The following is a 23,088-nucleotide window of genomic DNA, read 5'->3' on the forward strand; positions in this document are numbered from 1 at the left end:
AGGTAGGTCTTCAAAATTGTAAGGTCCCGGAAGCCAGGCCCTGGAACTATGGGACCTCATATCACAATGTGTTCCCGTTCGGTCTACTCCACCTCCCAACCTCCTTTACTCCCTAACCTAAGCACTTGGTGCTCCAACTTCAATTTCATAGGCCTTAGCCTTCGACTAGGTCAATTGGCTGTTGGGAGTGGCCAGAACAAGTAATCCCACCTTCTTTCTACTGTGCAAATTTCAGAGGGCAAGGGGAAAACAAGAGACCCTTTGTGCTGACTCTTATGGGGCTGAGGGTTTAGTGAAGTATAAAGCAGCCTCATCCTACAGCGCCCTCAAGGGGCCCCTACCACAGGGGTCAGCACACAAAACTCCTAGGGTCTACCCACCATCATAGGTTCTAAATGTTCCAGACGTTTCTAGTCTTTGTCCTGAAACAGAACAATTCAATACATAGTAGCCCACATAGTAGCCCTACTTGGTCCGTGAGGAGGCAACTTATATATGCTCTCAAAGTATTTAGATCCAGTTTCTCCAGTGGTCCTGGCCTGAAGGCAGTCATCTGGTGAGTCCACAGCACCCCAAGCTAGGCCTCCTGGCTGTTTTCATTTTCAACGGCTCAACCACACCCCCACACCCCGGAAAAAAAAGGAACACAGGTGCTTCAGCTGCTGTTTATTGACATTCAGGTGGGCACTATAGCAACAGGCCTGGAGACTGCAGAATACAAGGTGGAGAGTGGAGTGTCTGCAGTGACAGCAGTGGATGCACAAGGAGTGGGGAGGCCAAAGCTGTTGGGAAAGCAAGACAGGGCCAGGGCTAAGGCATTACACTGGGCCCCTGGGCCCTAAGCCCGCGACCCCTACTCTTGCCGACTCATGACTCCAGGCTAGGGCTGGGAATTCTCTGGACAACTTTCTACAGGAGCAAAGTACACAGAGATGATGCTGCCCTTCTGTGAAAAGGGGTAAAGACAGAGGGTTTCCAATCCTGCATTCTTCCTTCAGCCCTGGCTCAAGTTGGGCCATGAAAATTAGCTGGGCTCTATTGAATGTTTCAGAGTCAAATTTTCCCTGGTGTCCCAGCCCACCAGCGCCACGTTATGGCCCAGAGTGCGCACTACAAGCGTTGCCGGCCTAATGGAGAGGAGAGGGGAGGGGAAGGGACAGGGGCTAGACGTGGGGCTCCAGAGGGCCATCAAGGTACAGGCACTACACGCATGGTGTTGGTGAAGCCAGAGCCAGGGCGCCAGCCAGTGAGCACAATGACCACATCTCCCTTCTTGAAGAAGCCTCGGGCCTTGCCTGGAAGGAGAAGGTTGGTAAGTAGAGGTATACACTGGAGGAAAACTGCAATGCCCTACCCAGTCCTAATTGAGCAACCACTGCTTTCTCCTACCACAAGGTGGCGCTTTCCCCAACCAACCCAGACACAAGCCTAACAAGGCTGGTGCATATACCCTAATACTGGGTAAGGAGCAGGTTGCCAGACATTTACTTCTTACCACAAGGTGGTGCAAGCCTCCTAGCCTAAACAGGGCTGAGGCTAAACTCAATTCAGTTTAATTCAGTTTTATACTATAGAGAGGACAGACAGCCTTGCCTCCTTTTGTCTCTTGATATCCAACCTTACATAGGTATAAAGATCACAACAGCTTGTGCTCCCCCCACACCCCGAGGGCAGTAGCTCCAGATAATCTTACAAGAACCTCAGTAATGAGACAATTGGGTGCTAACAGGCCCTGCCCGGCCCTGCCCGGCCCTGCCCAGCCCAGCGCTTCAGAAACTGGTAGTTTTAGGGCCCCCATACTATCAGCACTTCACCCTTGTTTCCAGCTACATACCAACATCCATGGCCAAGTTCACACGAAGGTCAACATCCTCAGCCCAGGCATCCAGAACAGCATCCTTACACAGCACAGGGAAGATGCCACGGTACAGATGGGCCTGGCGAGCCGTCTGGGGATTGCGCGTCACAGCGATGATAGGAGCCCGAGGGCGGTACCTGGCCACTTGGTGAGCACTCCTGAGACAGGAAGCAGGTTAGAAAGATTGCCCATTAAATGTATGTTATAGATCCTTTTACTCAGTAGTACCCTCTAATTCAACTCTGGGCCACAGGCTTTGCCCACTGACAACTTACTGTTTCAAGGCCTGGCCGGCCCCTCATACCTGTCCTTTCTAAAATGATCATCCTGATCTCAGCATGGGTAATCCCACAGGACAGTGACTGGTAGAATCCTCTCCCACCGTCAACCCTCCCATCTGGCAGCGAGGTAGCTTTAGCCTAATCTCACTAGAACCCACTCCTAGAACCACATGCCTAGCTCCTGATTTCTGGTATCTGCAAAGAACAGCAGCAGAGTCCTGGAACAGGCCCTGGAAGTCAACAATATTTACCACAGTGCTATATACTATTCACATTGGAGCCTAGCAGCTGAACTTGGTGTTAAAAGAAACCTCAGAATGTCTATGGTTTTAGAAATCTGGGTGGTGATCAGGCATGGTAAGAGGAACTAAACAATTGATAACAATTGATAGTGTCTACGATCAGGTGCTTCAGGCTTATTGAATTAACTAGGCATGCTGAGCACAAACAGGTATTGGGGAACGAGGCGTTCCACAGAATACCCTGCTTCATGTGAGCCTGCACTCACAGGCTGTAAAGGAATTAGCATAGATAGACTTGGTATTTTAGAGCTCTCAAAACTCCTGGACTTCAGGAAGTGAGTTTTGGGTCCCCATTTCTCAGCACCTATCCCTTGCTTCCAGCTACATACCAACATTCTTGGCCAAACTTACACAAAAGGTCAGCATCCTTAGCCCAGGCCTACAGAGCTTTCTGCTTAATTCATGGACACTGCCTTAGGGAGATCTGTGATTAGTCCTCCATACCGATTTCACATGTGCTTGGCTTTCTGTAATTAGGCTATCATAGAACTTGCTCAAGTTAGACACAAACTTGTGACTTTCTTCCTGTGCATGAGCACTGGGATACAGGCACAGTACCACACCTGGGCATGTTATTTATTGTGCTGTGTATATGGCACACAGGTGTGGTGGGCAGAAATTGATTTGGGCACCTTATATTTCCTTTCCCTCCACCCCACTTCCACTTCAGCTGCCTGGGTATTCTGACCACATGTAATATACATCACATACATGTAGCATCTGGAGGTTAGAAGAGAGCATTAGAGTCTTTTAGGACTGGAGTCAGACAGTTGCAAGCTGCCATGTAGGCAGGTGTTGGGCTTCTGAAGGAACACACAGTGCTCCTAAAGGCCAAGCCACTTCTCCAGGTGACGACCTGTGTGCACTTTTTTTTTGTTTTTTTTTTTGTTTTTTTTTTATTTAATTTCTGAGACAGGGTTTCTCTGTATAGCCCTGGCTGTCCTGGAACTCACTTTGTAGGCCAGGCTGGCCTCGAACTCAGAAATCCGCCTGCCTCTGCCTCCCAGAGTGCTGGGATTACAGGCGTGCACCACCACCGCCCAGCCTGTGTGCACTTTTTAAAACAAAAACTTTTGAGTACCAGATTCAAATTCAGATTGCCATGATTGTGCAAACACTTTATCCACTGAGACCCCTCCAAAAACTTTTCTGTGTGTACCCTTGGGCATGTGGGTTGAATCAGCTTTCTCTGTCCGCCATGGGTTCTGGAGACCAAATATGGGTCAGGCTTGTATAGCAAATAATTTTACCCAGCTGAGCTATTTTGTGAGGTAGGGCTCTGTCCTGGACTTTATAGACCAGACCAGCCACGAATTCGGACATTCACCTCTCTTCAGCCCAGTGCTGAAGTTAAAGGCACGCTCCGCCATGCCCAGCTTCCAGACAGCATTTTGTCAAAAGACCCCACGGTAACTAACCTAAGCGAAACTGGTTATTTGTTTCAGTTCTCTGTGAGGCATGCTGTGAACTTGCACTAGAGCCAATTGGCTTGATGTACCTGTGAGTGCTGCCTAGAGTCCTCTGGGGGGCAGCCAGGGGTCTTAAAGTGGCCCAGAGCCACAGTTGGCACCCCAAGGAGAGGCGTCAAGGGAGCGTGGGCATCCCCAGGGAGCCCCTGCCGCCTCCTACCTGCCAGACTTGGTGAGCACGATAATGGCCCCACTGCAGCACTTGAAGGAGGCCTCCACGGCGCCCACGGCGGCAGCTTCTGTGGGGTCGCTGGTAATGGGCGCCAGGCGGCGGAGTTCCTCGAATAACTGCAAGTGGTAGATGGCAGCCTCTGCCTCTCGGGCAATCTAGGGGAGCAACATCCGTCCAGAGGGACGAGGAGGGGGGGACATGGCTTTGTCAGAGCTTTGTCACAAATGGAGAGGGAGGAAAGGAGTCACAGACAACTGGGAAGGAACATGTCCCCGGGCACAAAAAGGCCAGGAGAGAAGGTGAACCACTACATGTTCTGAATGGAGCAAGATTAGAAACTCCACAGGAACTGTCCTGCACCAGCTGCTGTGACTGCCACTGTGCCCACAAGGGAATCCTTTGGTCCTGCCCTATCATGACCTCCTTGGCTGTCTTCCTGTAGGAGAGGCTGTGCCCAGGCTCAGGCACATAGTGGGCCTAGTTTTGTGAGAAGCTGATTATCCTATAATGATACCTGCCCTTAGGGCCCTACCTGCCAGACTCCGTCAGAACTATCAAAGCTGCCGCTAAACATTTATAAGAGGCCTCCACGCTGCCCATGGCCATGGCCTCCATGTGGTCTGTGGATTGACTGGAGGCTCGCACGAGCTCTTCAAACAGCAGACGGTGGAACATGGCTGCCTCGGCCTCCCGAGCTATCTGCAAGGTTCAGGGTGGGAGGGATAAGGAAGAGGGACGAAGGCACAAACAAGAGACAACACATGGGAGACAGGGAGCTCATCAGAGAGAGGTTCAGGTTCAATCTCGTCTCTGTGCAGATGTGGACAGAGGCAGGGTGGTCAAAGCCCACGTGCTCCTGGAATGGTGCAGGTGGGGTTTTGGGTTGCTCTTTTCTCCTTTTTGTTCAAACACATGGAAAGTTCCTTCCGTTCTGGAAAAATAAGACCCTTTTGGGACTTTTCCCTTTGTTTATAAAAAAACCCAAGCCAAACAAAATCTCACCCCCGTGTGTTTGAGATAGGATGTTACCATAGACCCTGTCAGCCTTCAACTTGCCATGGTTAGCCTCAAAAATCACTATTTTCTTTGCCTCAGCTTTCCAAGTGCTAAGATAACAGGCATGCACCATCAGTTTCTTTTCTTTTTTTGTTTTTGACTGAAGGGGACATATAATGTTAGGCCCTAGGACCTCGGCATGGAAAGACGCCAAGGTGGAGCCAAGTTGACCACACTGCCTCATGACACAGCTTACAGGAAGAAATAGGCCTTCCTTCACATGGCCACGTCCAAGCTCAGCCGACGTACAAGAACCCCTGCACGTGGTTTACAGCGGAAACATTCGGGCAGCTCTTTTCAGTGGTCAAAGGTCAAAAGAGCCAAAGTTACACCATGCACCAGTTCTAAACAGAACAGTGGCCAGCTCTAGCTCACTTGAACACAGTACACTGAATGGCCATGTGAAGAGGCAGACCCCTGAGAAAACATGCAGACCTTTGAAGACACTGATTAAAACTCAGTAATTAAAACTGTTACAAGATAGCAAATGTGTTATTATAGACTACGTGTTCAAGTAAAACCAGGCATTAGAAAGAAAAATCTAAGCTTTAGAGAATGCGATCCCAAGTATCTTAGTATAGGAACTCACAGTCATTGGTAGTATTAGCAGATTTGCAAGTGGAAAGTATTCCTTAGGTTAAGAATGGAATGCATGCAGCCCAAAGGACAAGTGACATGGACAGGAAACACCATAGCCCGGATGCCTAGCTCTTAATTACATTGTGAACCGCATCAGTTAGACACAGGAGGAAGCAGCGAACAGACAAAGGGGAGAAGCTGTCCTGACTGTTAACTGATGACAGAGAAGCTTGCACCCCTGAAGGGGCAGCCAGTCTAACCCGGACTGTGACTCATCTTCTGAGCAGGGCCATGCAGTCCCAGCCTTGAGGTTCTAAGATGTCTGTTCATAGGAAAGACCAGGGCATGAGAAAAGGGCAGGACATCAGAACTAACTCCTGCCCACACCTACGGCTTGCACCTGCTACAACATGGTGCAAATGGACAGCTGGCTGGCCCTATGAGACAGCAATTTGGGCTCAAACCCACACGTACCATGTGATTCATTCAAAAAATTAGAAAACGAAGATTACATCAATGAGCCAAAAGGGTTATATAACATTTAATTATGGCGGTAAATTGTTTAATGTTATGATTAATTAATTATAATTAATATCATCAAATGCCACCTTGGGCAAGGTCTTGAGGTCATGTAAGTCGCCCAGAGCTATACAAAAATAAATACATTTATGTGATTGCATGCTTTAGAATCCCTGGCCAAAGTATTGTTCCTGACCACTCTAAGGCCAGAAAACACAACTAAGCAGGTAACTAGAAAAGGGGATTTTGGTGTAAATCAGGAAGGCAGCTGCTCTGGGGGAGACTGAAGGAAGAAGGCACACAGTCTTCTGGGAGAGAAAGAATGAGAAGCTGTGAGGATGAGGTCACAATAACAATCAGAACCAGCTGAGTCCAAGATGTAACACTTCTATGAAACGGCTGGTCTGTTTCAATACAGGCAGGCGCACAGCTGCTTACAGCTGCAATTGGGAGAAACGATGGCAAGGGAGATCATGTCCAACAAGGTAAGCTCCCTAATCCAGAGGGGGCTCCTTTTCTTCCTTTTAGTTGTCTTAGGTCTGGGGCTTGTGGGAAACTAGAGCCACAGTGGTTCTTTGCTGGCTGAAAAGGGGATAGAAAAGCTCCAGGATAATGAGCTCACAATGCTTCATCAGGCCAAGGTCCTAACTGACGCCCTGGCTGACTGACTGCTCTGCTCAGTAAGTTCTGGAGCAGAGACAGGACTGATGCCTGGGTGGGTCCTCACCCATCAACAGTCAGCAGGAGACAGGTCAGCTGGAAGTCTGTTGTTTCTCTGAATGCTGGACTTGCAGACCCTATCTTACTGAAACCAGAAAGCCTAGTCAAGAAGGGCATATATGGGGGCTGGAGAGATGGCTCAGTGGTTAAGAGCACTGACTGCTCTTCCAAAGGTCCTGAGTTCAAATCCCAGCAACCACATGGTGGCTTACAACCATCTGTAATGGGATCAGATGCCCTCTTCTGGTGTGTCTGAAGACAGCGTACTAACATAAAATAAATAAATAAATAAATAAATAAATAAAAAAAAAAAAAAAAGAAGGGCATATATATATATGCCCAGAGAAAGCCTTCCTAATTCCCAGTCCAGAACCTGCTAAATTCAGCACCCATTCCCCACCCCCAGAGCTATTTCTAGCCCTGCTTTGGGTCTGGCACAGCAAGGGAGTAAGTTCCATGTCACAGGCACCATGCAAGGCCAGTTCAAAGCAGCTTAGCATGGCTACAGCCTGGAGAGAAGCATCTGCTCATGGGACCATCAAGGGATCAAATTAAAAGCCAAACCAGAACAGCTGAGAATACAAACTCTTGGCCCCTTTAAAATAGAAGTACCCAGGCCCTCTGGTTGGTCCACAAGGAAGGCATCCCTTGACTGTGTCCTAGGACCTCAAAATTTTAGTCAGACATGGCCTACGTAATGGAAAAGGTAATCTCCAGAGCAGGACAAAGGGGTGGGGCGCAGGCAGTGAGAGCACAGCATGAAATTCAAGAAGCAAGGCACGCCTCCACACCTCACTCCTCCTGCTGTGGTCAGAATCAGAAGACTGGGTAGGACGATGCAGAGGCCTCTGTGGCACAGCGTCCACCCCAGCTCTGAGGACTTACCAGGTGCTGCATGCGGACAGCCTCCAGAGGGTAGTCCCCCTTGGCTGTCTCTCCGGACAGCATGATGCAGTCTGCTCCATCTAGGACTGCATTGGCCACGTCACTGCCTTCAGCACGGGTAGGGCGTGGCTTCTTGATCATGCTCTCAAGCATCTAAGTAGGGACAGACAAGGGCTCTTAGTAAGAGACCATCACTAAATGATAGAAGACCAGGGTGAGACCCTAGGCCATCTTCAGTGATAACTGCCAAGATAATCAACCCCCTTAAGACTGAACAGGTACACAGATCACAGCTGTGTCAGTATTTGTGTGCCCAAAGGAGACGGGATAAGACCAGGTCTCCTAGGTGGAGAATGCAGAAGGAGGGAAATAGCACGTGCCTGTGTGGCACAGATGACAGGCTTCCCGGCTCGGTTGCAGCGTCCAATCATCATCTTCTGAGCCAGGAAGACCTTCTCTGCAGGAATCTCAATGCCCAGGTCACCACGAGCCACCATAATCCCATCACTGGCCTCCAAGATCTCATCAAACCTAATAAAGGAGAGAAAGATATAGAACTGGAAGCAGAACCAAAGAGAGGACAGAAACTTTCCTGGGATCCTGCTGATGGATATCCTCTCAAAGGCCACACACGCAGGGGCATAGGTGAGAGGACATCAACCACCTCAATGATACAGTACAACAACACTTACTGGATGGACATCTTAAACACCACCATAAGGTTTAGTTCCGCGGAGGCTCTGTCTGGATCTCACTACCTCTTGTTTTGCACTTCCCTAATCGGCCAGTGGATCTTCTCCAAAGGCCCATGGCTTCATTGGCTAAGGGTACGGAGTGCTGCCCTTTGATCTGCCCTACTCCCCAGGTCCTCCAAGGCTGAACAAACACCAAGGCCAGTAACACCAACGGCTTATCAAGATAGAAGAGGAGACTCCAAATTGCCCAGTACAAAGGACACAGAGCCAAGGACAGGGAATGTATGTTAACAATCGCCCCCAATTCTGCCAGCCCACTGTAACTCACAGAAGGAGGTGTAAGCAGGAGAAAGCCAAGTATGAACATGTGTCACCATGCTCATCCTTATGAATGCCACCTGAATCAGAGCATCATGCTTTCCTATGGGAGGCTGAATGGACCACTGCTCATGAGCACCGTGGCCCTGAGTTTCCAGGTGGGTCCCAAAAGGACTAAAAATACTTGGTTTCCTGATGCTAATTCAGATGTTCTGAAGGCTGCATTTTGCAGAGCGGGCGGGTGTCCAGGACATATCATGGACACACCTCTCAGCATGGACAGTGAAAGGCCTCAGGACTCACCTACGGACACCTTCATGGTTCTCGATTTTGCTGATGATCTTGATGTTCTTGCCCTTCTCTCCCAGGACCTTCCTAACCTCATGCACATCGGCTGCCTTGCGGATGAAAGACGCAAACACCATGTCCACATCCTGCTCCACCCCAAACTTCAGGTCCTGGATGTCCTTTTCCGACACGGCGGGGAGGTCCACAGCAGCGCCGGGCAGGTTCACACCCTTCTTGCTGCCCAAGGAGCCGCCATTCTCCACCTCTGTTACCAGGAAGTCAGCACCTGTGAGAATGAAATCACGAGAGACCGTCACAATTTGCAATAAGCCAGCAAAAGACTCTAGAGCTACATTGAAGCGAGACCCCAACACTTCAGGAAAGCCAGAGCGAGCGTTCTCACCTATATTAATGTGCACTCACAGGCTACTAAGAAAATTTGAGTTTTAGGTGTGGTAGCACAAGCAGCAAATGAAAACAGACCTTTGAGTTCAAGACCAGCCTGGTCTACAGTTAATCCCAAGTCAGGCAGGGTTACAAACGGAAACCTTGTCTCAGATTAAGTAAATGAATAAATAAATAAATAGCCACTCGTGGTGGTGTATATTCTTAATGCTAGCATTTGGGAGGTGGAAACAGGAGAACCAAGGCTAGCTATAAAAACCCTCTCTTAAACCGTCACAAAGTATTTAGAATAAGTAAATACTATCATTCTAAGGTATACAATAGTAGTTTGCACTGAGACGTCTCCACCTCCCTTTGACTCCTGAATGCTAGAATTAAGGGCTAAAGGACCTTTGTGGGATATTTGCCTTTCACCCGAGGTAGTATTTCAGTCAGACCAGGGATGCAGACCAACCAAAACCTTAAACCTCTGGAGACTGAACCCAGTCCTTCTTACATGCAAGGTGAGTTCCACCAGAGTTCTGGGGCTTGGAGCTGGCATCAGGTGGATTGGGTACACACATACCTTTCTCCTTCACCTGCAGTGAGATGAGCCCATCGTCCACGTAGATCTTGCTGCCCACCTCCACCACCTTGCAGATGTTCTTGTAGTCCAGCCACAGGATGTTCTCGTCACACTTCTCCATGTAGGCGTTGTCCAGGGTGATCTTCAGGGTGGCTCCCTTCTTTAGCTCCACTTCTGCAGTCCCGCTCTACAGATTAAAGACAGTACAAGGGTGTGTGAACGGCAGAAGCCAATACCCCTGATGGGGGTGCTCAAACTGTGGCTCAAAGTCCCAAGAAACCTTTCACCTTTCTGTAAATCCTGAATCTGTATATTGAGGAAGACAAAACAAACTAAATACCCATTCCCCAGAGTGAGACTTAAGTAAGTAGGTTATTTACATAGCAAAAATGTGCTCCTATAATAGTTCCTACGAGGCAGATGAAAAATATTCTCATTTTGAGACCTAAATTAGAATTTAGCTGTCCTAGGTTACTCACGCCCTTGATGAGTCCAGTCCGGATCTCAGGTCCCTTTGTATCCAGAGCCACCGCAACAGGACGGTAGAGAATGGGATCAGATGCAAAGCTCTCCGTGGCTGCGCGGACATTCTTGATGGTCTCTGCATGGTACTGGAGAAAGAAGGGAGATTGGCAGGTGTCCTCCACACCCCAGTCCAGTCCCCATTCCTTACCCAAGTTCGAAAGATGATCAATTAGCAAAGAAAACTACATCTGAATCCTGACTCTTTATCCTTCTGACCTTACAGATATCCATTCCTTTACACAACAGCATCAACTTCCTCTCTCACCAAAGGACGCTAACAACCAGGATAGGCAAAGACCCAGGATTTGTGTTTGAAGATTTCTGCCTTGGCAGCCTCTGTCTGTTTTCACTATCGATCCCAACTTCAATTCAAACTCAAAGCTGTTGACTTAGTGACCAATGGACGAGCTGAACAGCTCATTGCTCTAGACATGCGGACGCTGCTTTCACAATCACTTTCTCTGACCAGCAGCCTGCTCCTGTGGAACCGCGTTTGCTTTCTTCGCTTGTAATAAAGTTCCCCCAAATCTTTTCCCTTTCCTATCTGAAACTCAGAGCTAAGATAGCAAAACAGTTTGTTGCCAATGTAGCACTGGTGACAATGAACCATTCAATTCAGCACTTTATGAGCCTAGTCCTTGAACCACTGTGCACAGGAAAGACACCTACAAGCCTGTTTGTTATCTACAGAAGATTTAAGCAGGGCTGGAAACACCCATTCATCTATAAGGACCAGTTGAGCTGTCCGAAGGTTGAATCCCACCTAGTAACCCAGCTCCAGATGCCCCAACCGTGACTACCAACTGCCTTGGTTTGCCTCAGAGGTCCTCTAGTTTAAAATTAAGGGATTTTGCCCTTAATTTCCACTGAAGAATTATGGCTGTATGCACCGACTTACACAGCTCGGTACACTCCACAAATGTGTATAATAAAACACTCAGCCTTATGTATATAAAACTGCATTACAATTTGAGTGTCTGATGGTCTATTATTATTAACCTTCTCTGCATGGGAAGACCTCCAGGATGTGGGTCACGCTATCCACTATCACAGCTATGGGGTTTTTGGCATGTAACCAAATGGTGAAGACTGGCACCCATCAGGGCTGTCCTTGTAGAGGCTCTAAATTTAGGCTTTTTAAAAGTCAGTGTGGGAGTACAGTACTGCCTGTTCAGCAAGAATCTTGACACATCTTGACTATGTGAAAAGCAAGAGATGGGAATTAGAGACACCACCAAAGCTGTCAAGAGAGCAGGTGCAGCTAGCTGGCTGATGTTCCCATCAGAGGGAATGAGCGATTCCCACCCTCTCCAGGAATGCTTAAACCACCAAGACCAGCAACAGCGCAGCCCAGCTCCCCACTGAAGGTGCACATACGTGGAACAAGTGCCCCGAGATATTTTATGACAAAAAAGTTCAAACTTTAGCTAATCGCTAATGCCTTATAGTTTAAAATCAAGGCAGAACTGACCTGCCCAGGTCTGGATAATCTCACGTCTCCTGACACTGCAGGGTGGCTGCCCAGTGTTACTAACTGGGTTCAAGAGCTCTAAAGGTCAGCGCCTCCAAATCTATTTTTGCCTGGCTGAACAGATTTCTCGAAAGGACCATGGCAAGTGGATCTAGTTCTGACTATGAACTAGGCTTACCTTCATGTTTATTCCTGGGAGCTCCTGTGGAGAGCTGCAGAGCTCAGAAAGCAACGACCACTCTTGGTTTGCAATAGGATCTTACTATGCTACTGAGACTAGTCCTCAAGCTGGCCTAGTACAATTCTGTACCACCACACCCAGCAAGAATGCATCAACTACTGTTTAGGTGCCTGCAGGGCTATCTCAGGTCCCATGACATTTGGGCACTATCCTCCAAGCTATTTATGGAACGTGGGTTAGGGAATCTATGAAGATTCTCATGTTCTGAGAAGGAGCGGTTCACATCTTGGACCAATCTTCCCCATCTATTTTTAGTCCAAACAACATCCAAATGTCAAGAGGTCAAAATAGCACAGGGTTAATAATTTTACTCTAAAAAGGACACAGAGAAACCAAGAAGCAAGGAGTCTCTCTCCCTCCTCCACCAATGCCAATTGGAAATCCAGTCAAGGTAGGAAGTATTTAAAATGCCTCCACCTACCCATCTGCTCAGAACAGGTTGTTCTACACTTGAGAGCAGGGTACCTCTCACCTCTCCATCCGCCCCAGGTCATCCCTACCTGACTCCTAGGGAGGGGAAATGATGATGAGCAGACGATCCTGCTGACCTGGGGATATCACCGACCACACAGCATTTGTGCATTAGACTTGGTCTCATGTAGAAATTCTCCAGATCTCTCTAACCATCTTGGACTTGCACTAAGCTAGAATGTTCTTCACATGACCTTTTGGTTCCCTGGATTCCCAGGAACCATTGTAGGAACCGAGGCATAGGGGCCAAGTGCAGTCAAGACATCTGATGGCCTAGAGTTACTGCCTTTTTTCATAAAGGTTGACAGTAGGAATAACCCTGGTTGGTGACAAAGCAGGTCAGGTTTCTATGCCAATGAAATTGGCCAGAGGGGAGAGGGAAACAGGGATGTTCTAGAGCAATGTTCCATTCACTGAGAAACCTGGGCTCGCTCACACCTGCCTGGAGCACCACCGTTGCCGAGCCCCTGAATTTCCCAGATCTAACTGATGCTCACCTCATGGGTTCCGTGAGAGAAATTCAGCCGAGCCACATTCATTCCAGACTTAATCATCTCCTTCAGCATCTCCACAGATCGGGAAGCAGGGCCTATCAAGAAACATTTAGAGGCACAGGAAGAAAATCATGACTCAGGTAGGACAATAAATTAAGAGAAAGGTCTTTCCAAAGTACAGAAAAGACTTCTGTACTACTCAACTTTCTTCATTTGAGGAAACCCTGCCATTTTTTTTTTTTTTTTTTTACAAATTCTGCAGAATGGTCCCCCACATAGTCAGAAAAGTGGAGGCAAACAGTTTTCTCTGCCTTTAAGATGTCCAACTACTGAATGTTGTTGGTGACACAAAGCACATAAAAAAGATCTAAGGTCCCTGAACTATTCCTACAAAAGCCCACTAAGAAAGACTCTGAACCTTGCCGACTACAGAGAAAGTACACTAATTCTTGATGGCCAATTCCCATGACCTCTATTCCCCTAGAAATGTGGACATTGTCTCACTCAGAACCTAGGTCAGCTCTGTAATGGTTATTATGCCTCTCAAATCAGGCAGAAGTCTCCATTTAGAGAAGGGCCATACTCACTCACCAATGGTACAAATGATGCCAGTGTTGCGGGCCGTGATGGGCGCAGAGTCAATGTCCAGGCGGCACATGTGTTCCAGGAAGGTGTCAGCCATGGCTGCATGGAGCTGCTGGGTCTGAATGAAGGCAGTCCCTGCTTCACTGTGTGGCTTCGGCATGGTTCCTGAGGTCCTGGATCCCGGAGATTTGAAAAGTGCAATTAGGCCAGGCAGTGCTTAATGAGGGACTTGGCATAGGAAGCTGTCTCCCGCTTATACATTAACCCAGTAAGATTGCTTTGTGCACAAGTCACACAGAGGCCTGGCACGTGCTGGTTATGTGGGTGCTACTCAAATTGGGCAAAGGGCTCGTGTGACTATGAACCTCGTGTGACAAACAGACAACAAAGACCTTGGTGAGCAAAAGTAACTTCCTACCCAATGCACATACACACACCCTGGGAGCCAGTTTAAGCAGGCTTCTTACATGGGCTGTCGCTGTCATCAGTTTTAAGAGTTTTCCCACCAACCCTAGAAAGAACACTTTACTCACACAAGGAAAGCTCCAAAGTCACAGTAAGGAACTTCCCCCAGAGCACACTGTAACTAGTATTTCAGCACACAAACATCTTGGAAAGACTATCATGACAATGCAAGTCTACAAGTTTCTGCTCTGGTAGGGCATTCAACATGGCCTCTTTATCTTGTTCACCCATGATTAGCCTTGCTAATCAGAGACAAACCCGGTCCCAGGCCCTTTCTTTTTACTCCTAAAGTCCTAGGTCTACTTCAAGGCTTCACCTTGAAGTATTCTTTAGCCTCTATCAGACGCAAGAATAAGGTTCAAATTACAGGGAACAAAACAGTTTTCCTGAGCAGAAAGCAAAGTTCCATAATTCTTCAGCTAAAAAACAGTATACCTACAAGACACACAAAGCAAATTTTGCACAAGGGCATTGAAACAGGCCCCAAAGTCATTACACCCCATCAAGGAGTCTTCTGTAACCTAGGAGACAGAATCACACAATAGCTAGTCTGCACTGGCCTGAAATCCTCTGTACGACCTAGGTTGACCTTGAAGTCACCATCTTCCCAGGGCTGACATTAGACCTAGCTTGCCCAGCCCCAGGTCTGACTATTTGGAGCCTCTTTCTCTGTCAGATAGGTACAGCACCCAGTAGTCTGAACATCTGTTCCAGGCAATTACCCACCCAGGTCACAATCCCAACAGCTGCCCTGACCTTTGCTTTTACTTTATTACCGACTTACAACTAAATGCTCACTGAGCTGGATAGTCTGCTGATTAGGACAGTACTCAGGAGCGCTCTGGGCTGTACCTCAGACTATCCGAGACTTGAATGAAGCTGACATCCTTTCTCACCTGAGGTTTCAGGCCACAAGTCTCCTCTCAGCCTGTATTCCACAGTATCTCCTTATCCTTGCTCTTCCCTGCACCATGGCTTTCTGGGATGCCTGGAGAGCACGCACCTAAGCCTGTCTCTGCCACCTGAGACTCCAGCCTCCCACTAGTGATCAAATCGCAGAAGCCTCAAGTCTTCAACTACAGAAATGAAAATCTGAGACAAGTTTGCACATGCAGCCCAGGCTGATCTTGCACTCATGACAGACCTCATGTTCCAGCTCTTGGATGCTGGGATTACAGGGGTGCACCACTACATTCTTTGCAGAATTGAGAACTTTTAAAGGAAGGAAGAAGAAACCAGTGGCCAACATTGTTCATTCCTAACTCTATAAGACACATCAGGCACCAAGACATCAAGTCAACCTCTTCTCCATGGTCTACTTAGTTCTTTGCATCCCAGCACCTTGTTTGTTAAATGAGCTCTTGGTCCCCGCCAAGATCAGTTCTGCCTGGTTTTCCCTCTCCCCAAACCTGAGAAGTCCTGCGTACAACAGGATGTCAGGGGCAGCCAGATCCTTGGTCCACTCATGGGTGAAACAAACACAACTGGCAAACTCTCATGGCTTCCAGCCAAGCTTAGGTTAAGTGGCCACTAAGGGACAGTACAGAAGGCATATGGCATACCAAGCCAACGAGACACAAAGGCCTTGCTGTGACCATGATGGGATGAGTGAGTGGGCCAGCCCCCAGGCCGTCCTTCTCTCCCGTGAGACAGTGTGTGCGCCCTTGCGAATCGTCAGGTCATACCTTTGGCTCTCTGGGTCTGGGCTTCTGATGGCATTTTGCTGTTTTTTTGACCCAATGTGGCTTGTTGGCCCCACTTGGAAAGACCGCTCAGAGCTGAGTATGCCTTGCCCTGAGGAGCTACAAGGATTAAGGTGAAAGCTGAATATGACTAAGCTCTTTGTGGTAATGACCTTAATAACAAGGCAAGAGTTGCTTACATTAAACAGATTAAAACAGATAATAAGAAAGACATAAAAACCCGGTGGTAAAAGTGACCCATTACTGGGTCCCCTGAAGTACTTTATTCCCCCAACAACCAATATTTACTATTTAATTTTAAGAGGTACATGGCGGGCACCATGCAGGGATCAGAGGACTCTCCCCTCCTCCCGCTCAGGCTCTGCTGAGAGAAGAACCTGCATCATCAGAAGCAAGTCCCTGTGTCTTCAAACTATCTCACTGACCCTGGAGCTATCTCACTGAGCTATCTCACTGGCCCTTGGGGCTTTGTTTCCAGCTCGTTTTGTTACCTTGGACAGTAGCATGTATTACAACATTCCCTCCCTCCTCTTCTGAGACAGGATCTCACTAAGTATCCCTTAAACGTCCTGGAGGTGCAACACAGGCCAGAGTGATTTTCCAGAAGTGGTTTTCCTACTTCTTTCTGCCTGCCAGTCATATACTTTGTTAATAAATCACCCTGCTAAGATGTAGTAACAGATATGCGTTCTCTCTGTGCCCTCAAAGTGCTCAGCAGGGCAGCTTCACTGACCTGGGAAGGGCAACATAATCCATCGACTAAAAGCCACCTCCAAAAGTCTATCCATGGAAAAATTTCATGACTACAACCTCTCAGTTCCAAACCAGGGTCCAGTAATTTTCTTTTCCTGTTTTGACTGGTCTCGGGCTTGACAGTACAATCTTTGTTGTGGGACAAGGATGTCCTGACAGACAAGTACTGTGGCCCTCTAGGGCTCAGGATACAATTTAGCAGGTAAAATTTCACACACACACACAACCCACATCTCTATCCAGAATGAAACCTAAAGTCTATAGAGTGGACTTATCTTGCTACCAGACACAAAGTGACAAATAAAAAGACATGTTTTCCAATGGATGGATACAATTAAATAGACTTTAACCAAAGCTTACAAGGGTCTCAAATCTCCTACCAACCTCATCCTTACAACCCAGCTCTTTTCACACCCAATGCTCTGACCTGGAGCCCCACCCTCACACCGACCCACAGCTCTTCTACTACTTAAATGGCCTTCAGAGCCCCCACAACTCCGGCCAATCACTTATCTATAGTACATTATAAATAGAACACCCCTTTAAAAAGACTTTCCTGGCCCAGGACAGCAGCCCCAGCCTTGTTTCTTAGGGTAAGGTGGGCCTCTGGGCAGGGCTTGCACTATTGGCTAAATACCTGGATAGCAGTGACTGCCAGGACATGCGGCCCCACCCATGCCAGCCAACTCACTACTGCATCCTCCTCCTCAGGAGGCACCCACATGCACAGCCAACCTCCAGCCGGCAGCAGAAGCCCGGTGTGTCCCACGACAGCAGCAGACAACATGCCCAGGGGCAGGAGCCTTACTCTTGACCCTGAGCCCCTGCAGCAGGATGGTCTTCAGAGCCATTGCCCCTCTGTGAGAAAGGAGACACCAGCCCAGGCCTCAGTGTGGGCTGCAGGTTGGAGCATGCACGAGCCCAGCTTGGCTCTGATTATCTGGTTCTGCCTTTTCTTGTCTCAGGCAGTTCTCCTTGGCCCTTCACATTCATTTCCCTCGTGTCAGGAACAAAGGTCATAAAAAAAAAAATCCCAAAACCAAATATGCCCAGTGCCACACTGCTTCTTAAGCCAGCACTCTTGGAAGGTCATGCCTTACTCCACCAATTCCATCCCCAATAAAGCATCCTGGCCTAGGAATAGTGCCTTGTAGCACCATTCTCTGATGTCATCCCCAGCCTATTTTCTCTAGTACCCAAGATCACCCATCAGAAAGGCTGGATGACATGAAACAGGCTGGTCACCCTGCTCTCTGGAGTGACCCTAACAAGCAAAGGCAACACCAGGATCAAAGCAGGTGACAATTCTACCCCCAAAACTGGTAAGGCCTGGAGCACAGCACCAGAACAAGACAAAATTAAGAGGAAATGTATGGTGCAGGGGTACAGACCACTTGAGCAGAGATTTTGGGGGTAGGAGTCAGATTCCAGACAGGGTTTCTCTGTGTAGCCGTGGCTGTCCTGAAAACTCAACCAATAGATCAGGCTGGCCTCAAACTCAGTGATCTGCCTGCCTCATGGCTGTTTATTTGATTTTTAAGACAAGGTCTTACTATCTGGAACTCCGCCTGCCTCTGCCACTTGAGTGCTATGATATAAGCGAAAACCAGTTCTTTTATTTAATCTTAACCTGAAGAGCCCTACTTTAAACTTTCCTCAAAGCGAGGGATTTCCTGGCTCCTAGCTCAGCTGTGCAGAACAGAGAACTAGTCAGAGCAGGAAGAAGGTGACTTGCAGAAGTTTCTGGTCGGTTGGCACATGCTGTCTTTCTTAGCAGTCTGAAGGACCAGTGTTCCCGGGAAGGATGCCCGTGCTCTGGACCCTGGCTCAGGAGCCCAGAGAGCCAGGTGTAAGCAGAATGCACAATGGCCCCAGCAACAGGAGGCATGGCTCAGCATTTAAAGTAGTGCCCTGAGCCACCGCTGTGGGGGTGGGGTGAGTAAAGACGGAGGCAGCACCAGCTGTCGAGAGCACTGACCTACTTAATACTTCTGCCTACCAGTTTGCACCTATTGCCTTTTCCCCAAGGAGTGGAATCTAAAGACTCTTATTTCTCCCACCAGATCTTAGCGTCATCTGTTATCATTACACTTTTCCAAAACTAAAACAGCATTCTGATTTTATTTAGTTCACATTTGATTTTGTTTCTTCCAGCTCAGAACTCCGCCCTTTGCTCAGTTGGTCACAGACATGCGCTACTATGTGCATTCTATGTAGGACTAGGAGGACCAAGGCTTTGTGCATGATAGGCAAACATTCCATCAGATCGACATTACCAGCTCCTTCCCCACTTTTCTTCTTGAAACAAGGACTTTCTACATATCCCTGACTGTCCCCGAACTCAGATCCTCCTGTCTCTGAAATTAAAACTATGTGCCACCATACCCAGCCCTTCTCTACTTTGAAATCAAACCTTTTGACTCCTCTAAAGTGGGCATGGCACGGGGTAAAATCTTTTACACTATTGCTGGAAACACCAGTAGTTTAAAGCCAAAATATGGTCTATAGGTTAATCATACATTTGGAAGGAATACGCATCCTTTGGAGGCTTCAGGAGATGCTCAGAGCTCCCTAGAGGCCACTTAATGTACTGCAGCCCAGAGCTCCCTCCTACGTGCAGACAGGCACAAACCACAGCAGGGGTGTGGCCTCACTGCACAGCTGGTGGTGGCTCTAAGACCATCTCCAATCCTTAGGAGTTACACTAGATCCAGAAGTTAGCAGGCCAGGACCCACATGGGCTCACCTCCCCTGATTACTACACAAGCCAATGGTAAAGCTGGCTCTTGGTAAAAATTTCAAAAGTCACAAACTTTCCACGGCAGGAAGAATGTTCATCATATAGTCTATCAATTACTGCTATTAACAGTCTCTATGAGTGCAATTTACAGAGATGACTCAGTCCTTTACCAGAAGCAGTAAGAAAAAACTCAGTTAACTTGGCTGTGGGTATCTGAGATGATTCAGAAACTGACAGACAAATGTGTCATTTTCCTCTACTCAAGACTCCAGCTTAGTCAGTTCTTGCCCAACTCATCCCCACTTGCTGCAGAAAAGCTAAAGATGCCATTGACCCGTTTGCCTCCAGAATGCTGGGCATAAAGGGATCATGGGCTATTATACCTGGCTAGAATACAGCCCCCTCCACCCAGACAGGGTTTCTGTGTAGCTCTGGCTGTCTGGGTACTATGTAGACTGGGCTGGCCTCAAACTCAGATCTGCAGGCCTCTGTCTCCTGAGTGCTGACAAAAAGATCTTACCTCACTATAGAACAAATTTCCCTACAAATTAGATAATTTGAAAATATCTATATACTAAATAAGTGATTAACATTCATATAGTTTGGCCAAAGCAATGATTCAGAAATGCATTCACAGAAAAAAAACAAAACAAAAAAAAAACCCCATTCTGGATACTGGTTGTTATGAGAAGCTGCTGTGCCAATCACTCAAGAATGAAGATATGCAGACTAGAGGCGGCCACTCCGCACTTCTCTTTCGACAGCAAAAAGGTCTGGTCACCTTCATTTAGTTGATCTTTGCCACCTTTGGACACAGGGTATCACCCCTACATGGTCTCAAACACATAGGCCTGGCCATTCCTCCCCAGTGCAGAGATTAAAGCTGAACTACCACACCCAGTAGTCTGGGTGAGACATGTTTAATTTAGGGAAATGTACCGCTAGTTCAGTACTTGACTCACTAAAAGAGAGGGAACCTTACAACACTTGGGAGAACAAGTGAGTGTGGTCTCCTCACTCACCCAAGGAAGAAAATTCTCTCAAAAGCCGCAAAGTTGAAAGGTTCAGTCATCTTGCCCAGACCCGGTGATGGTTTACACTACTTTCCCACAGAACATCCTCATCGCCTTACCTATAGCATACTCAGGCCACCAGAGGGCAAATTATTTGCTAACAATGCTACCAAGAGTCTCGACCTAAGGTCCTCTCCTCTGTACCCTAGAATGTAGCCACACCCTGAATTTTGGGGCAACAGTTTTGCAACCTAACTTCCTACAAGCCAGAAGGCATAAAAGGCTTACTTGAACAGAGATGAGAACTGGAAGGCTTCTGAGTACCTGTTTCTTTGTTTCTACCCTAACAGCCAAAGACAAAGGCTGCACAGATTTCTCCCTTTAGATGGCTCTTTCCCAGGAGAATTGCAATCTAACGTTAGTTACTTTGTAAACACTGGCAAGATTGTAGAGGGAATTTGTTTCCATGCGTGTACTGGGTATTCAGAGCCTACCTGCCTCCCCAAGCATAGCCCCAATGTGCCTAAAATAGCATGGGGACCGACTCAACTTGGTGGCCTTCAATGTACCGACTTCATTCACTGACAAAAAAGGATATATGCATACCCTTTTGGGGATCTCACCGGCGAATAGTTATCACATCAAGGATGCCCCGTACTTACAAGGAGACCAGCAATTTAGCAGCCTGGAGTAAATGTTTCCACTCGTGACACAGGACCAGAGGCCAAACAACCTATGAATATTAATAAATCACACCGGATTCTAAAACCTAGCTTCCTCCACGCACGACTGGATTTTCACTATGAGGTTCACTTTTTCCGAAATACAAATGTCCTGGATTTGGAAAAAGTGATCGAGAGATATCTTACTATGACTGGGTCTTTATATAGCCGCCAGACTAGAAGGTGCCCGGCTTCTTCAAACCTTGCCGGCCACCTTGTGCATGCAGCCCCATCTTCCTCATGGCACTGACTTGACAAAATCTGCTTCCCTAATTAGACTGAGCTCTGTGGGCTATGTGCATTCTGGTCGGGTCGGGCTCCAGCTTCTGTCGGAAACGGGTATAGGTTTACTGACCACCCTCCCCTCGCCAGCACGTGGGAGCAGGACCGAGTGATCCAGACGCTCCGCAGTACGTGCCGCCCCTCCACCACAGGATGGAGCGCGAGAGCACCGAGCGCCTTTGCCCACCACCAGAAATCTGCGGGCACACAAAACAGGCAGCAATAGCGGCCAACCTTTCTTGCCAGGCCACCAAGAATACAAAAGTTACGTAACTTGTAGCTGCATCACCCGGGACCGCTAGTGATTGCATCCTACCTACATGCACCGGACCACGAGGGCCAGAGGAGTCCGCGGACGTGACTAGACTGCTGGGGGGGAGGGGAAAGCTGCGAGGAGGGGGAGGGGCGAGGATATGGAGGCTGAAAGGATGCTGCGGAGCAGACGTGACCGGAACGGAGGGGGGAGGGGCGACAAGGAGCTGTGAACACTGGCGCGGGAAGAGCACGCTGACCTGAATGGAGGATGAACGCCGGGACTGAATGGAGGGGGGGTGAGCAGGGGAGTTATTTCAAGGAGAGATTACATGGAGGGCATCGAATGATGAGGGCACAGAGCTAAGATGAAGGTCGTAAGTACTAGTGTATGTAGGATGAGCATCGGAGCAGAACGAGAACAGGGTGGCGAGGATAGCAATAGTAAGATAAGAGGCTGGAACCAGATTGATAAGAGAAAGCAGAACGAGTCTGTGGGAAAGGAGTTAGCCCCCCCCCCCCCAATTTGGAAGATCAGGACTAGGACTCAAGTGTAGCTTCTCCCCAACCCGGAATGGGATGCTCGATGCCGGGCGCCTGGGTCCCGCGTGGGCAGGCCTGCGTTCCGCACCATCGGGCATCAGCTCTGGGGACAGATGGCTTAGGTTCTCCCCGCTCACCTCAGGCGTACCTTTGATCCTGCTGTGATACCAAAAGCGGACGTCTGCAGAGTCCGAACGCGTCGCTGCTGTGCGGGCTGCGCCGACTGGGCCTCAAGGTTATCACGGCTGCCGCCGCCGCAATCCCTCCGCAGCCCCGCCCCTCGCCCAATCCGGGCGGCGGCCGGCGGCGCCCCGCCTCTCAACGGGCACCCGCACCTTCCGAGAGAAGCACAGGGTAGGCGGGACAAGCAGGTTGCCCTTTTGAGGAGGACTACCTTCCGTGGCGGAAGGACATCGTAGACTAAAATTGCGCATGGGTTATTCTGATGACCAATGGGGACGTGGTGAGGGAGCAGGGCCCGCCCACGGGGCCACCGCCACAACCACCACCCCTAGATCCCCGGCGCCACTGCCACCTGTTGTCTTAGGACTGAGGCGACTACACAATGTTCCCTTTTTGGCTTTCTGCCCAGGTCTCCCCATCTGCCCTGGCCTACCAGGGCGGTGCCCAGATTTATAGTTTCACGGACATTCCTCCAGCCACGCCCGGGGACTCTCCACCCTTCCTGGAGCCCGCCCCTGTACACCCTCAGAGGC

At 48.7% G+C, this 23,088-nt stretch overlaps 1 protein-coding gene across 4 annotated transcripts; it reads right to left on the reverse strand.

The window, feature by feature from the left end:
• Positions 1-651: 651 nt before the first annotated feature.
• Pkm (pyruvate kinase M1/2) lies at positions 652-22,779 on the reverse strand. Of its 4 annotated transcripts, XM_052188148.1 has the most exons (12): positions 22,521-22,775; positions 21,236-21,306; positions 13,906-14,072; positions 13,318-13,409; positions 10,592-10,723; positions 10,113-10,299; positions 9,158-9,428; positions 8,222-8,372; positions 7,842-7,994; positions 4,071-4,237; positions 1,835-2,016; positions 652-1,295 (listed from the first exon to the last, which is right to left on the reverse strand). In XM_052188148.1, exons 3-12 carry the CDS (start codon positions 14,057-14,059, stop codon positions 1,189-1,191), a joined length of 1,596 nt encoding a protein of 531 aa, XP_052044108.1. In that variant the 5' UTR covers positions 14,060-14,072; positions 21,236-21,306; positions 22,521-22,775; the 3' UTR covers positions 652-1,188. The 4 variants fall into 4 exon arrangements, with proteins under 4 accessions (XP_052044108.1, XP_052044106.1, XP_052044105.1 ...); XM_052188146.1 differs by lacking the exons at positions 4,071-4,237; positions 21,236-21,306 and adding an exon at positions 4,615-4,781 and having other exon boundaries at positions 22,521-22,779; XM_052188145.1 differs by lacking the exon at positions 21,236-21,306 and having other exon boundaries at positions 22,521-22,774.
• Between the last annotated feature and the right edge of the window lie 309 nt (positions 22,780-23,088).

This window comes from Apodemus sylvaticus, chromosome 7, assembly GCF_947179515.1.
Source record: "Apodemus sylvaticus chromosome 7, mApoSyl1.1, whole genome shotgun sequence".
Taxonomy (NCBI): Eukaryota; Metazoa; Chordata; class Mammalia; order Rodentia; family Muridae; genus Apodemus; species Apodemus sylvaticus.

Excerpts from the sequence above, each read along its gene's own strand:
- Pkm (XM_052188146.1), bottom strand. The coding sequence starts at position 14,059 with ATGCCGAAGCCACACAGTGAAGCAGGGACTGCCTTCATTCAGACCCAG. Across the intron at positions 8,373-9,157 it reads AACCATGAAGGTGTCCGTAG|GTTTGATGAGATCTTGGAGG; the intron begins GTGAGTCCTGAG and ends CTCCTTTATTAG. Across the intron at positions 7,995-8,221 it reads CTGTCATCTGTGCCACACAG|ATGCTTGAGAGCATGATCAA; the intron begins GCACGTGCTATT and ends GTCCCTACTTAG.